We start from the raw sequence: 16865 nt of genomic DNA on the forward strand, positions 1-16865 counted from the left end.
TTGCAGACATAGCTGAAGAGTCGCACATGAAGTGACAAGCCTGGAATTGTTCTATATGCAATATCAGTGATGGATTTTGTCATTAATTTTGGTGTGAAAGTCACTATTAAGATTTTATTGTTTCAGGAAAGCAAAGCTCCACAAAAGCTAAAAACCAGAAGGAAAAGCCTACAATACTGATTTTGAGTAATGAAGCTGTCATTGTGATCCTTGGCCCTCTGTTTATAAAGGTAGACATGAAGTAGAAACCAAGTCCAGCAATGGAAAGCATTTCTCTTATTAGCACTTTGCTGAGGTGATGGAGCCTGATAAGGAGCAGGAAATTGGTGGGACTGTTTTGACCAGACACAGGCCAAACTACATTAGCTGTGACTCAACGATGGCTTTTTCAGCCTGATAAGGCATTCTTTCCCCACGGTCAAGCTGTGACAAGCATGAGTGATCTGTTGACCACATGACCACATATACATTTGAGGAAATGGTGAAACCTTAAGTATCTGAAGCAATCCATCTCTCTGATGGTGCTCTGTAGATACCAACATTGACCACCATTAGAACATTAATTATTAGTTATTTTTGTCTTAGCTATTTTGAGACAGGACCTTGATCAAAGACTACCAGGTGGACCTGATTTAAAACTTGTTCCTAATGTCTTGTGTTTTGAAAATCTTTTGAAGGTAATATTAGGTCAACCATATAAAATAATTTTGTAAGTTAAGAATGTCAGGCAGGCCAGACATAGTGGTGTAGCCCTGAAATAGAACATTAGAAAAATGAGGATACATTTGGGGGTAGGGGGGCCACAGCAGTTTCTAAAGTCAACCTTTGAAGGCACTTCTAGTTTTCTTTTTATGATGATGGAAATCCAGGTCAAATGAGCAATTTGACAGTGGGATCGACCATTGTTATGATAATTTTACCTTAATTTGGTTCTTTCATTTAGGGGTTATAGGAAAATTTACAATGCTAATGAAGCACGTCTTATAAGTATGACTTATAAGAACACAGCCCTATGTCCTTCCACAGTTTTATAGCAGGAGTTACAGAAGCAGTGACCAAGCTTCCTGGCTATGTGTTAAAATGCTGCTCATTAAAATTGGTGAAGCACAAAATTATTTTCTGAGCTGTTACAGTGTTTTGTTTCATACTTGCTTCCTAGGGCTAGATGTCCAAATGTAACTGGATTTCAGTTTTTTCCTCTTCATGGCATAGTCAACTTCGCCAAAGGGTATTTGGAGTTACAGGATAGTTCGTGTTGGGATACTTGCTGTTTATGGGGTTTCCTGTTTTGGATTAGTTTATGTACTACTCTCAGAAACTTTTCTTAATGTAGAAACTTTCTTTTGCTATTAATTTCCCAGCTTCTCTATCTTAACCACAGCTTTCTTTAGTCTTAGACTGCTAGTCAGAAGCATGAAAGAATTCCACACAACTTTTTCCCATGATCAGATAAATACAGTTTTAAAAACAGGGTCTCTTGTAGGCCAGCCAGATTTGCTTCACAGCCAAGGATAACCTTGGGCTGCTAATCCCAAGGGCTGGGACTGTAAGCATGTGTTATCACACTTATTATGGCCCTATTAGATACATGCCTGAATGTCACATTTGACTTTTCACTTAGAACTCAATCATCTACAACGCTCCACCACCCTCAGTAAGAGGACGGTCTCATGAGGAAATACAATTTAAATTCTTCAGTGATGCTGTAACACTGAACTGCTCTCTGATTTTCCTTTTTTTTTTTTTTTTGAGATAAGATCTTATACATCTCTGGATAGCCAGAGATTCTCTGTGTAGACCAAGTAGACTGCCCTCAAATTTATAGCAATCCCTGTTCCCCACACGTTGGAATTACAAGTGCTTACAATCACATGGGCTCTATTTTGCTCATTTTCTTTTTTATTGTCTGTTGTTTATTGTTTGAGTTATCTGGCTTCAAGCTCCACATCTTCCTGCAGGAAGTTCTCGAGTGCTGGGATTATAGATGTGCCACCACCCATTACCACGCCCAGCTCAATCTTGCTTTCTTTTAAATAATGCTAGTCATGCAGATGAGCAGGATTTAAAAACCAGTTTTATATTCACATACGCACACATGGCTCTGATTATGCAAATTCATTTAAAGGATTTTCATTTACAGTAATGGGAAAGAAGCATTTACTATTTGGGGAAGCTTTAGCTGTAAGGGAATTCTGCGCACCTGAAAACCTATGAATGTAACTTGGTAACTAAAGATGAGTTGTTTAAATTTTTGGACTGTGTTTGGAAGCACCTTCTAGTTGGAGGTATTTCTCGGAAGTGACACTTTAGGCAGTGTATTGTAGACTTCAGCTCTACTTTCGTTCTTGTTCTGCCTGCTGCTGATAATGCTCTTTTGTCTTTCCCCCCTTGGGCTTCCCTTAGCTTGGCCACTGTGTAAGTATTGCATACATCAACAATCTAGGATGTGTTCAACTATTTCATCATTTTTCAGTGTTGAAAAATATGCTAATTTTGTGTGTCTGTGCTTCATCACTAAAAATAGTTACAAAATGAACAGAGTCGATTGCTACATGTCATTTACATTTCCCATTTCTTTAAAAGGATTATTTTACTGCACATTACGACGAGTATAGGGATTCTCCTGTACAATTTCATTTCTCCACAAGAATCACTGGCAGCGCATACACATCAGAAAGGCCAGTGAGCTTGGGGTTATCTTCTTAAATTGTCTCCCTTTTCACACTCTGAATATCTCCTCGTGTTTCTTGAGGTGTTGGCTTGCGTCACTTCTCCTAGCATTGTGCTACGCAGGCTTGCTTCAAGTGTCAGCAGAGCCGGGGCAATGCATCTCAATAGCTACTTATGGTGAAGAACAGGGTTGTTCTTCTTTTGTTTTTTCTTCTGTTTACTTTTAAAATTGGCAGTCTCGAAGTGACACATTATAAAATGTATTTAGAATTAATAGCTAGAAAGATCTACAAAGACAAAAGATACAACCCCTCGTTTTTAATATTCTGTGCAATAGGCCTGTAATTGTTTTTAATGTCCCTGAGGAGTTTCTATTTAATTTCTAATCTTACCTTAGACAGGAAACACAGTTTATATATGAGTATGAGCCCACAGGTGACTCTTGACATAGCATAGTGCTGGGAGCCTCTAGAGGTGCCAGTGAGAGCTGAAGAGTTGGTTGAGTGTTTAAGCAATCTCCTAGCTCTAGGTCTTCTGGTCTCTAAGAGTACCCAAACATGTGTGTACATGCACACACACACATAAAGCAAGCAAACCAACGAATATATTTAAAATAAAAATGAACTAAAATTAAAACCCTTTATATTTTGGAGAAAAAAACAAACAAGGTTTGTATGGAGTTGCCGTGGTAACACAAGCTGGATAGGCATTTGCTAAAGCTAGAGGACACCTGAAAATAACTACAGCAGCTCCTTGGCAGCTTTGGAATCTGCCTCTGAGAGATCATCCATTGTGGGTTCAGAATATTTGGAGAACATGGTGTCTACACTGAAGAGATATGGCTGTTCCTCTTGTCAGCAGTCCACAAACAGTATAGCCAAGAGACTCTTCACATGGCATCATGTAGGGTTGAATATTGGAATAACCTAGATGTGCATTAATGTCAAGGGAGAACATATGTGTATCTCACATGCTGCTCACATGGTCTACACGTAAGGATTTGAGCTTGCTGGATTGTAGTGAGATTCTCAGGAGTCCTGGGAATCAACCCATCTATATGGACATGGCCCCTGGACAGTGAGAAGTGTCAGGCAGGCTCTCTCCTGTAGGGCCGTGAAACATTCGTGTTCTAGTGTCTTTGCTCAATTTCCAGAATTAGAATAGAAGTTTGTATCTATTGACATACATTGCTGTTTTGTTGTTGTTCGTTTTGGTATGCTTTTTACTGCTAGAGGTTAAGCCTGGGGCCCTGAGCATGCCAGATAAGTGCCCAACACTGAGTGATATCCCCAGCTCTCCTCTGAGCAGTTAAACTTGACCTACCCAGCTCCACCACAACCCCTTTTTCAAAGACGTATGGTATTTATGCTGGATTCTGTGGTGTAGCAAACATTATCATTCCTTTACCATTGAAATAGCATCCTCCCTCCATTTATAGCTATTGGGAGTTGATGATTTTAACACGCTGTGTTAGTGATTTTTCAGGTTCCCCTGCCTTAGAAAGATGGTTTCATTTTGTGTTTGATCTGTTTCTCTAGCTGAGGTCCGGAGGAGCTCAAGTGTTAGAAGGCTGTATCGCTGAAATCCACAACATCACCAGCTTAGATATCTCTGACAACGGTATGTCACAAAAGAAGCTCAGATGCTACTGGAATAAGCAAGACAGGAGGAACTGGCCAGCTAGCCTCAGCCCAATATACACATTCTAACACACATCATAAAATAGCCTTCTTCCTGTAGTCAAGATTTGAGCCCAGCATTTTAAGATTCTTGGTAGACATTAAATTATTTCAAAATGTTTACTTAATTAACATCACTCCTGCTGGTTTAGTGAGTGACCTGAACCTGTTAACTTTGCATAGAAAACTTACATACAAGTGAGCAGTGCGGTGGGAGAGGGGAAACTTCACCAATATGATTTCTGGCTGCTGCTGACTTTGCACAGTCACCCCGAGGAGGCTTAGGTAAGTCTGCAGAAAAGGAGCTCACCCCTGTGAAGCAGCAGGATATGAAAGAGGGGAGAGAACTCTATTGAGGATAAAGGCTGAGGGCCCTGGGACCCTGAGTTCCGTGCAGGCAGTCACTCCACTGTATGACGTCCCTTGTCACTTGTGTTCTGACTCCATGTGTCCTCGTCTTTCCAGGTTTAGAATCTGACCTATCTACCCTGATTGTGTGGCTCAGTAGAAACAGATCAATACAGCACCTGGCGTTAGGCAAAAATTTTAACAATATGAAATCCAAGTAAGAGTTTTGAGTTTTTTTATATGACAATGATGAAAATAGCCAGCCTCCTGGCAGCTTTTGATTTCATCCCACTGTCACATCTTTAAAATCTCTTTAGAAATCTGACGCCTGTGTTGGACAACTTAGTGCAGATGATCCAAGATGAAGACTCTGTGAGTATCACACGACACACTTTACTTGCCTCTTTGTGATGATTTTTACTGGATCTTTATTGAAGTGCTTTCAGATAATTCACATGTAGCTTTTATTAGTATTTTAAAAATGGAATATGCCTTAGTAGAATTTTTGAATACTTAAAATTCTATTCTTTAGTATATTATGAAGATTAAAACTAAGAACTTTTGAAAACATTATTATTGCTATTACTATTATTATTATGTGTGTGTGTTTGTGTGTGTGAGTGAGTGTGTGTGTGTGTGTGTGTGTGTGTGTGTGTGTGTGTGTGCTTGCTAACCTCCCAAGTACCATGGCCCATGTCTTAGGGCTCTTCCCTTCTTCTATATATGATCCTTAGGGGCCTCTAGGCTATAAGCCTTGACAGCAGGACTTTTACCCGCGTCTTCTCATTGGCTCAAAGTAGGAGACGTTTCGAAGGTGTAAATTAACTCTTCAACCCTTCTGCATTCAGTCCAGCTGAAACATGACTCTGCAGATTAGCTAGCTGGTTGTTTTACTATGTGTTAGGCTGAAAAGCATCATGTCTTCAGTTTAGACTTCACCTAGTAATTATACAGGTTTTCAGGTAGTAGGGAAGTGTCCTCTCATCCTAAATGGCTGCTTGGACTCTCATCATCTTTCTTATATTTTTGTGCCTTCCAGTTGCTTTTGAGCAAGTCTGAGATCAGAGTAACAGCATTTAATTTCGAGTAGCATTCTGTTGGACATGAGAAAAAGAAGCTATTTAACTGATAAAGTAGAAGCATTTCCGTGAAATGGAGTGTTGTGTCTTACCTTCCATTTTACTGATGCTCCTCAAGACTCCTTTTCTTTTCAAAGTCATATTTTGTCATGAAACATAGTTTCTAAAATTCAAATTCTTGTTGCCATTACAAAGATTCACACTGTGGGTGGTAGAGTAACTTCTTACATAAATTAGGCAAAGTATGCCTTGTTCTGAAAAATATCACTTCCATTTTTGAACTTCCGCCAGGAAATGATAGACAATTCTATGACATCAGTACACCGACTTCCCTAAGGCACCTATAGGTTTGGGCTTCCAGAATTTCTGCCCTGCTAGCCCTCTCTTTGCCTGACAGGTGAAAATTCTGTTTTCTTGATATTCTGACTTGGGACTGTAATTTCTAACCTTAGCTAAAGAATTCAATTAATTATTTAATGGGTTCTGCTATATTGCTGGGTTCTCACCTGCTAAGAATCTCAGCATTTTTTCCTTTTATATTAGATTACTAAAGCCAAGGATAGAGATGGCATGTAATACTAATTTTATACATTGAATTTGACTTTGCACCACTCTGTGTTATTAACATATTTCCTGATATTGGTCCATTTTTAAAAGATTTGTGAGCCTAACGTTACAAATGTCATACTTAATATTCATCCCCAAATATGTGTCTTAGTAAATAATTTAAGACGTTTTCAAGTTCATGAAGAATATATTATTTCAAGTTCTGCTTGTTGCTTAAGGGTCTTTAAACTGTTTTTGTAATTTTAGTTTCTTAGATAAAGATAATTTTGATATTTAAAATGCACCTGAAAACACATTTGCAGATGACAAATTTTCTATGTAAATGTGAATTCTGCCAAGTTACAAGTTTGATTAGTTATGTTGCTAATAGCTCTACAGTGAATGGCTTTTTATTTTGGTGTCACTGAAAATGATGTGGGTTTTTCAAAAGGCAATTACCATCAATTTTCCTTTTACTTAGCAATCTATAATATACAGACCAATTTAAAGTGATTAGGAGTTGAGCCTCATGCATTCAAATATTTATTCCACAGAAAACCGATTCCTTTGGTCCTATTTTCAGTTTCACTTAAGTAAAAGTTGGACATTCAGAATGTAATCTCTGCCTTTGACACTTTGCCCTCTGTGGAACACATTCCCTGGCAGCCCATGGAATATCTTAGTCACCCAGAACTGCACACAATGCTCAGTGGAAAAACCCAGATTCTCGAGAGCTTCCATATCGTCTTTGGCTGTAGATGAAGGTGACTACATCCAGATACATGAGATGGTGACAGTGAGCAGCCAACACGACGGAGAATCTGTTCTGAAGTATTGCAAAGAAAGCCCTGTTGTTGTAGTCCACAGAATAGGATGAATTTCCTCCCAGGATGGCCAGCAACCTGGAGGCTGAGTGCAGATTAAGTATTAAGCATTCAGGGGGTAAGGCTATATGGAAATATAATGAATCAGGAAGATCTGTCCTTATAAATATGTATGCATTCTGTTCCCATTATTCTTCGGCGTTAGTTTGTGTATATTAGAATTTGAATGTAGTAATGGAGTAGTAGCTTAGAGATCTGGCAGTTTCTCAATAAGAGAAGGAAGCCATGGTAGGTCATTTTGGTAGTGGCAGAATAGAGAGTGTAGAAATGGTGAGACGTGGCTACAGCTTTTCATGTTTTGCTCTGTTTTTTAGAACATTAGATTGCCTGAGTCTGAGCATTTTTCATTGTTTTCCATGTATCTACATGTGGCTGAATGTAGAAAAGTAAGAATACTGTACACTTAGCTTTCTGGCTGAGATGCCATCACTGTAGCTGCCAGCAGTCTTTTTTTTACTTGCTTGGGTTTGACTCTGACTGATGTGCTGTTGCCTTCTGAATGTCCTGGGCTAAGTCTGAGCAGCAGCATAGCACATGGATGTCAAGGATGGTGGTACAGTCACTTGGTCTGCGTTACATGATAGTTCTCTGTTGATATTTGAGTATTTTTTTTTTTATCTTCCTCCTCTTTCTTCTTTTTGAAACAAGGCCTCATACAATATAGTCTGACCACAATTTATCCCCCTGCCGCTACCTCCCAAGTGCTGAGATTTCAGGTATGAGCTGCCATGCCTGACTGATGTATACATTTTAACTCTATCCCCCTTACCCTGTCCTTGTATGTCATGAATAGAGACCTCTTTCTTTCATACACATTGGTACATGATCAGTACGACCTGGTGGAGCAGGCACAGGTAGATCTTACATGTGTTTGCTTGTTGTCATGGAAATCACTCAGCTTCTAGGCACTTGCCTGCCTGGGGTGCCAGAGCTGCTTGAGGGAGTGAGGCCAGAGGAGAACATGCCACGTGACAGAAGATGTGCTGGTCTGAACTGGAACCTTTCATGCCTTGTTGGTGCATGTCTTGGGATTCACTCCTGCACTGAGTCTTGCAAATGCAGATGCCCACAGGATTAGGGAGATAGAAGAACAGCTAGAGGGAGCCAGGCACAGGAGGAAGCCCTATTAAGTGTTTGGTCATGTACGCTGAAGGCCAGACCAAGCCTGTATCCAGCCTGGATGGTTTTCAGTCTCTAGTTGGTGCAGAGTCACATATGATATGTGGTCATATGGATTTGACTTTTTGTTTCTTGAATCACAGGAATATCTTTGATGGAAACTTAGGATACAGTTAAAGGATGATGACCAAATGTTCTAAAAGAAGCCCCTTGGGGGTAGTGTGATATAGTTGTTGAGAGCACACACTTTGAAACTAGATCATGCAGGCTGACTCTGATTCAGCTCTGTTGTAATGCTAACTTTTTATTTTGCTTTTTGGTAAGATAGAGTACCATGCAACCCAGGCTGGTTTTGAACACTTTGAGGCTAGCCTTGAACTTCTTTTCCTTTGCCTCTACTTTCCAAGAACTGGGATTACAAACTTGTGTATACACACACACACACACACACACACACACACACACACACACACACACCTGCTCCATGCCCATCATCTTCTAATGGTGAGTTTGGTTGGCTTGCTTAATAATTGTCTGGTGAATGAGGATGACATGTGGCTGAGGGGGTTAAGTAAATCACACATGGAGAGAGGAAGCAGTGGTTGGGTATAGGAAATGGTTAGGAAATATCCATTGGTTGAACATCATTCATCGTGGGTGTGTTTTATTTTGTATTTGGCCTATGCATTTTAGAGTTATTTTTTCACTTATAGAAAAATAAATTGTGTAGAAAGGAATAATGGGTCACTTCTATGACCTGTGGCTTTCCGTAGAAGCAGCAGATATTCAGCAATGAAGCACCAGTTCACTCAGGAAGTTTAATGTCAGAACCTTCCTGTTCCAACCTCACCCCCACCCTTGGCTTTAGACGGCAATTCCCAAAGTAGATAATTCAATGAGTCCCATCCCTAGTTCTCTGTGGAGAATTGGGAGAGTGGTCATTGTTTTGATGATGCTGTTCAGTGCTGTGTACTATTTACCCCACCCCACCCCCAGCCTCTGCAGTCCTTGTCCCTGGCTGACTCAAAACTCAAGACTGAAGTCACCATCATCATCAATGCCTTGGGCAGCAACACCTCCCTGACCAAAGTGGACATCAGTGGGAATAGCATGGGGGACATGGGAGCGAAGATGCTGGCTAAGGCTCTACAGATCAACACCAAACTCAGGTGGGCACCAGTGTCCTGATCCTGAGGGCTAGGTACTCCTTCTGGGGGAGTCTGGGCCTCCTAGGATACCCACTGGGAAGAAATGTTTACCAGAGTACTTGGTTGGGACTCCTGAAACACATAGTATTTCCTCCGATGTTTGTCTTCACAAGTCCTCTGTGATGTAAAACCCTGACAGATGGTTGTGGTTCCTTCAATATAGTCCTGACATCTAACCAGGGAGATGATGTCAGTGAGAAGCAGGGAAATCTTTGCAGGCTATGCTGAGGGAGCAGACCCAGACAATCTGTGTCTTTGAGTGACAGGCCACATTTTAAGAGATGCATCTTCAGGTGATATAGCTATGCAAGTGTCACAGAGATGCTTGCAAAAAAGAAACTGTCCATGATATCGCTGGGCAATATAGTTAGTAGTCCATGTTCTTAGTTGGTGCATGACCATATGTGGTTGTGGGTCTGAAGCCTTTCCTGCACTTCACATCTCTGTAATAAAGACTTAAAACAAGGAAACAAGAAGTATGCTTTTCAAAGGCTGGTTCCCCAGGGGAACTATTTCTGTTTCTCAGTCATACCCTGGACTTTTTGTACACAAAACTCTTCTTGAGGACCACTAGTGCTTCGTTCCCTTGTTGTCTGTTCCTCAGAGTGATCAGGGTTTCCTACTGGTCTGTCAGTGTGTTGATTGAGCAAATACCTGTTGCTCTCCGAGGGCTCTTTTGGGATGCTTCCTTTTCTTTAGCATGACACAGAACCAGAACCTTCTAACTAAATTGAAGCCACAAGCCAAGAACAGTAGCAAGAACAGTTTGCAAGTCAGTATGGGTGATGGAGGTCATCAGGATTAGTGTGGGAGAGCAGTAAATGTCAGGCTGAAGACCTCCAGATGAATGAAAGGTAGTGTCTGTCTGCGTCCAGGGAAATCGTAAAACATCAGAAGTGCACATCTTCAGAAGGTAAGGTTGTATTTTTCCTAAATACATTAAGTAAACAGCCTCCTATCTTGTAGTAGCCTAGTCTTTGCCAGCAGAGTGAGGGAAGTTCTCAAGATTACACCAGGACAGGGATATGAGAAAAAAAGAGATAGAGCAAAGTTCCCTTTAGGTTTTGAGAATAGAAAAGGTCTCTGGACTTGAAGATGTTTATGTTGGACACAGGGCTGGGCAGTCTCTTTGGTCAGGGGCTTCAGTTTCTATGTGAATATGAGAATGCTGTCTGGAGAACAAAGGGACCAAGTCCTCTAGATGCTGGCTGGTCCCATCTTAAGTATTACAATAAATTAACATATTTGCTGTGCTTTTAGGTATAGTTTTTCAAAAATATTTGTGTGATAGCTGTGTTAAGCTATTATATAGGATCTGAGAGTATAACTCAGTGGTATAGTGCATGCTTAACATGCATGACATCATGGGTTCAACCCTATCATAAAGACAGACAGACAGACAGATAGATAGTATTGAGTGAAATGGCCAATAACAAATGAATGTTATTCCTCGCTTACATAATGTCATTAAAATGCTTATAAGCATAGAAGCATGTCCAACCTATGTCTTGACAATGGCATACTGGTACATGCAGCCAGAGATAGCTATGAATTCAGTCCAACACATATTCTTACATTTACTTCAGACATTATGATATTTCTACAAAATTAAGTAGCTACATTGCATGGCATGAGTGTTGTGTCAGGATGTCAAAGGCTGGATGTGCCTAGGAACAGTGTTGATTCAAAGACCTTTATCTTGGGGGAAGGTGGTGGGGGGAATCATTTCCAGCCACAACTCAGAATCTGACTGTTGACATTGTTTCATTTTCAAACAGGACAGTCATCTGGGACAAAAACAACATTACTGCACAAGGCTTCCAAGACATAGCCGTTGCTATGGAAAAGTAAGTTTTAATGAGGATTCTTCTCTGGGATAACACTAAAGAGTCAATGGCATTGTTGCCACCTGTGGGATGGTAGAAGAAATGGTAGGTAGAGATCAGATCTTTGTAGACCAGCCATGGAGTTGGGCAGGACGGTGGCTGTGTCCTAATGTGAGTTGCTGATGTGCAGAACAAGTACCAAAGTGCCAATCTGCCAAAGCAGCTGGTCGTCATGGCCACTTGTTCTCCAGCCTTTGTGGTTCACAGCCTCTGCACTGGGTTTCCTCTTCTGTTTATCTGGAAAACATAAGGGTGTGGATGTGAAGGGCTGATGGGGGCAAGTTGTCTATAGTCCAGAAAATAAAAGTGAAATTGATTCATGGTCAGTCCCAGGCTTGTTTTATATTGCTATGATTTATTTTAATTGTAGCTGATAGCTACAATTGTTGTTTGCTGCCAAATGTACTTTTCTGGTCAATCAAATGAAAAGGTAACAGTTCAAGGCATGGAAGAAGAGAATTCTAGAATCTAGTCTTTTCTGTTTTGGCTAATGTTAGACTAAGAAATGAATCAACATGTCTCCAAAGAAGAGAGATATTTATAATGCTCACCTAGAAAAGCAAAACTTCACATGAAGAATCCATGTACCCTTGTAAACCTTAAGTAATTCATAGAGGTGCAGGTGAAGCAAACGGAAAATTCAAGAGCTTAGTGGAAATGAAGGTTCTTGGTCTTGGGTTCCTGAGGCAGAACTTGACATCAGTGTATTGATATAGGTGCTGTTGCCAGGTTTGTCTGTCCAGAGCCTCTTGTCTTAATTGTTGCAGCCTTAAAAAATGTTAAAGATGACATTTATTACTGGAACTTCTAGAATCAGAGGGAACTATGTCACTAATTATCTGACGTGCAGTCAGGAACCCTCACCTTTCCTCATTAATCCCTGACTCTATAATGCATCGAGGTGACAAGAACATGGCCCCTGGCCACCATCAGATTTCTGAAGTGCTCTAAGCAGATTCTGAGCCTTGGAAAGGAGATGGTCTAAATCAGAGAAGGGGTTGCCATGGAGAAGCCCTTTCCCAAGGAAAGGGAGGATGCTCTCACTGTCCTGTACCATTTTCCTATCCCCAACCTCCTGTTTTAAAGGCCTGCTAGGAGGAGCTTCAGTCTCCGTGTGCTGTCTCCAGCCCCATCGTCAAGAATATAGTGTATGTCACTTTTTCATTTATTCTTTTTCTTTCTTTCAAGTGAGAGGATCAGAGTTAATGTTCTTCAAGTATTTTCATTGTTGTTTTGTCTTGTTTTGTTTTGTTTTTGAGACAGTTTTGCTTTGTAACCCCAGCTGGCCTTCAACTCACAAAGATCCACTTGCCTCTGTCTCCTAAAGTGAGGGGATTAAAGGTGTGTGCCACCATGACCAGCTCCGAATACCTTCTTGTCTGAAGCCACATGCTTCTACTTAAACCAGGAAATCAGGGTACAAAATCAGGAAGATTCAGTTCTAAGGTGTCCCCCAATCCTTGTCTTGGTATGTAGACCATGATGACCTCAGACTTGTAACAGTCCTCTTGCCTCTGTCTTAGAGTTCTGGAATTCCAGGCAAGTACCACACCTGGCTCCCCTCTCTCTTTATAGTGACCCAGGCCATTGCAGAGTATTGGGGAGGCAGCTTACCACATCACAGTACACCCCCTCCTCCACGAGCTGTTTGTGACTACAGAATCGCCTGTGTCTGCTGCTACTTTGTCCCTAGAGTAGGAACAGTGATCTTCACTATGTTCATGTCACAGCAGCCATCTCTAAGCTTCTGGAGCACTCTAGTCCAGGCTGGCACTAAAGAGTAGCCAGGAACACACCCATTCCGTACTCAGCATCTGTAGGTGGATAGCGATAGCTCTGGGTCAGTCGATTATGTACGCTGTGCTCTGAAATGCCTACTCTTCCTTATCACTGGTACGTAAGTACACCATGCTATTCTGTAATGTGATAAAAATTGGATGCAGAGAGATTATAAAAAAGCTTTATTGTCTTTTAATTCCCTTTGACTTGTTCCTTTTTTAAAAACAAACAGCTTTGTAAATCATGCTAACATAGAAATTCAAGTTGAAGGGATGGCAGCCTTCCTCTGTTAAAATCTATATTGAAGTACCCTGGCGAGTGAACTGGATGCCTGCTTTCTCTATGAGGAAACAGCTATCTAAATCTTGCTGCTAACAAAATGATTATTTTTTTTTCATGGTTATGGGCTTATTGTAGGGGGTTAGTAGCTAAGGCATTATTCCAATGACAGTCACCTAAATATCCATGAGACTCATAGCTCTTCCCTGTTTGGAGATCTAAAGCATGACTCTGGTGTCACTCCATTGTAGGTGACAGATGCCCAGGTCACCATCAGTTGGCAAAAGGCCATTCTTTGGCTGATTTTTCGGGCAAGCTGTACAGGTTCACAGGGATGGGGCACTAGGCAGGCACTCCACCCTTTCCCCAGGAGGCTTATCCTAGAGATGGTCCCCTGCTATCGATATATTACCCAGAGGGTACCAGGGTAGCACAGAGTATTTTGTGGGTAGTAACAGTGTTGTATCCTTTGGTCACTGTATTTCCTTCTTGTATCCATTTTGGTCTGACTGTCACATATGGGTATCCAGCTACCTTCAGAAACCATAAAAACCAGTTGTAGACTTTCATGTTAATTCAATGTGGAAAACAAAACTGCACATGTTGTAAACTTCATGTCTGTTTTGTAGGACAGTGCAAGTTAATGGTGTCATCCAGCCTCAATGCATATGGATAGCAAAAGCCACTTTGCAATCTAGGACCTTTGATGGCTGGGTGACTTAGTGCTTTGCTGTTTTGTTTTGTTTTGTTTTGTTTTGTTTTGTTTTGTTTTGTTTTGTTTTATTTTGTGAGGCCTGGACTTATTCTGTAGCTTTGGCTGGCCTGATATTTTGTGTGTAGCCCAGGCTGACTGCAAACTCAAAGCAGTCCTCCTGCCTCAACCTTCCCAGTGCTAGGATTACAAGTGTATACCAGTCCAACAAGGATAAAAAATATATTCTTTTGTTTGTTTGTTTGTGATAGCATCTAAATGGCTGTGGTGTAGACCAGGTTGGCCTTAAACTCACAGAGATTTGTGTGCCTCTGTCCCCTGAATACTGGAGCATGTACCACCATATCTAGCTTTTTAAAAATAGTTTTGGAATTATTTTTTTAGATCTAAAAATGTGTTCAATTAAAGTACAGAAAGTCATTTTAAAATATATGGGTTTTGCTCTTTTCTCCAGGAACTACACACTGAGATTTATGCCAATTCCAATGTATGATGCTTCTCAAGCTCTTAAAACAAGCCCTGAGAAGACAGAAGAGGCTCTGCAGAAGGTATGGAGACCTACAAGCATTGACTTTATTAGGTTCACATTTATGTTGTGTTAATACCTATTTGAATATATAACTATGACTGGTTCATAAAGCTCTTTAAAACCCTGTATTCCTAAGGTCATGACTAGCATAATTTCTGACTAGACCTGGAAAAAAATAACGAAGACTGAAAGCTCTCATGAACATTGATTAGAATAGAATAACGTTCTTATAGTGTCCACATGCCCAGGTAGATATACCTTTCCATCCTTGGAGAGTGTGGGAGCTGAGTCTTTGTTACCCTGTGCTTTCCTATATCTCTATCGTTCAGTGGTTTGTTATTGTTTTTGTCTTTTGAGACAAGGTTTCATATAGCCTCAAACTTACTGTGTATCAGAAGATGACCTGAACTTCTGATTGTTCTCTCTCCATTTCTCAAGGGGTCAGATTGCCAGCATCCTTTGCTTTTTATGGCTACATTTCTTCTCAGTTGAGATGAGCTCAGATGTTCCATTTTTACTCTGATGCCTTTTCCAGGGCTTTTGAAATTCTTTATCCCCCTTTGTTCTCTCTCTCCAACGACGGTGGCATCCTCTTCCAGACTCACCCCTGACTTCTTCTTTCTCACATATGCCTTGCTAAGGCCTGCCTAGTTGATAGATGCTGTAGTCTACAGCTCTTTGCTCATCTCCCGCCCTTTGTTAATTTGATAGCTTTCTTTATGACTTCATCTCCTACCACGATCTTGCCATGTTTGGTAGCTCCTATCTCTTTTCCAGTTAGAAAACCAGCCACCATCCTGTGTCGTAAGTCTGACAGGGCAAACCTTCATGTCATCGCTCACTAGCAGCTTTTCAGATAAATAAAGCTTGGGTTCCCCAACATAGAAGAACGAAGATCTGTCTAGATGGCCTTCTGCCCGTCTCATGCTCCATCTATTACCAGCTCCAGCTCCTCATTCTGTCCTATTTCAAGAGACAGCAGTGTTGAACCTAAGGCAAGACTGAGTCTGTACTAACTTTTCTGATCATTGAAGTTTGAGAACCATTGCTTTTCTGTGGGCAGGATTCAGCTCTTTCTACACTTCCGTGCTTGGCTATTGGGTTCGAAACCTAGTGTCTAAAGCAGCACAATGTCAGTTTCACTCCACTGACAGATGGCCTTCCTGGCACTTCCAGACCTGGAGTTAAGTTACTCATCTCTTCATTTTCTCTCCTAACAGAATCTTTTAGTTACTTTCTCCTGCTGTGATAAAATGCCATGGCCAAAGCCAATGCGAAGGAAAAAGGATTTAGTTTGGCTTTTGATTCCAGAGGGATTGAGTCCATTACAGAGAGAGGGAAATATGAGAGCAGGCAAGGGGAGCACAGAAGCAGGACAGAAAGTAAGGCAGGGCTATAAACCCTCGACCTCTGCCAATCCCCTGTGTTGTACTTCCTTTAGCCAAGCTGCACCTTCTCAAGATTCCATAACCTCCTCCAGATACACCAAGTATTCAAAAACACAAGCATACAGAGGACATTTCTCCTTCAAACCACAACACAGACGATGAGCTTCTTGAAGGAAAAGGCCACGTGACTTTCAAATTTTTTCATTCTCCTAGTTACTGTTTTTTCTAAAATGTGTGCTTAGATTCTTCTTAACCACTTTAAATAAAAATGAAAAATAGGAAGTGGCAGGGGAAAATCTAGAATGACAAATGAAGTTCCTCAATTTTTATTTGAAATATATGACCTTAAAAGAAATTCTTACCTAAGTATAGTAGCTTACCTCTATAATACCAGGAGGATCTCTATGAGTTCAAGGTCAGTCTGAGCTACAGAGTGAGACTCTAATCCCACAAACACACACATAAACACACACACAAACAAACACACAAACAACAAACAAACACAAACACACAAACAAGCAAACACACACACAAACACAAACACACAAACACAACTTAGCTTTGTAGTATTCAGTAATATCTTAATTTTTCTGAACTTTGTGTCTTTTGCACACTCATTTATATATGTGCAAGTACATGCACGCATGTGTGCCCACATGTGTGTGTGTGAATGTATTTCTGTATATAAACAGGAAAAGTAAACTTATATCCTGATTATGCTTCATGGACACTTGACAACTAGGTTAACTACGCGAGCGC

The 16865-nt window shown here is 40.8% G+C and overlaps 1 protein-coding gene across 19 annotated transcripts in view; it reads left to right on the plus strand.

Annotated features, from left to right (window-relative positions):
- The window catches only part of Carmil1 (capping protein regulator and myosin 1 linker 1), a 280386-nt gene that overhangs the window by 194255 nt on the left and 69266 nt on the right, over window positions 1-16865 (plus strand). For 18 of the 19 annotated variants that reach the window (XM_063276423.1, XM_063276428.1, XM_063276429.1 and 15 more), the window contains 6 exons: window positions 4209-4290; window positions 4815-4914; window positions 5015-5069; window positions 9322-9494; window positions 11312-11380; window positions 14644-14737. In XM_063276423.1, coding sequence (XP_063132493.1) covers window positions 4209-4290; window positions 4815-4914; window positions 5015-5069; window positions 9322-9494; window positions 11312-11380; window positions 14644-14737 — 573 coding nt within the window. Of the gene's footprint in view, window positions 1-2403; window positions 2416-4208; window positions 4291-4814; window positions 4915-5014; window positions 5070-9321; window positions 9495-11311; window positions 11381-14643; window positions 14738-16865 lie in introns of all 19 variants that reach the window. The other variant, NM_001191692.1, reaches the window with a different exon arrangement.

Source organism: Rattus norvegicus, chromosome 17 (genome assembly GCF_036323735.1).
Source record: "Rattus norvegicus strain BN/NHsdMcwi chromosome 17, GRCr8, whole genome shotgun sequence".
In the NCBI taxonomy this organism is placed as follows: Eukaryota; Metazoa; Chordata; class Mammalia; order Rodentia; family Muridae; genus Rattus; species Rattus norvegicus.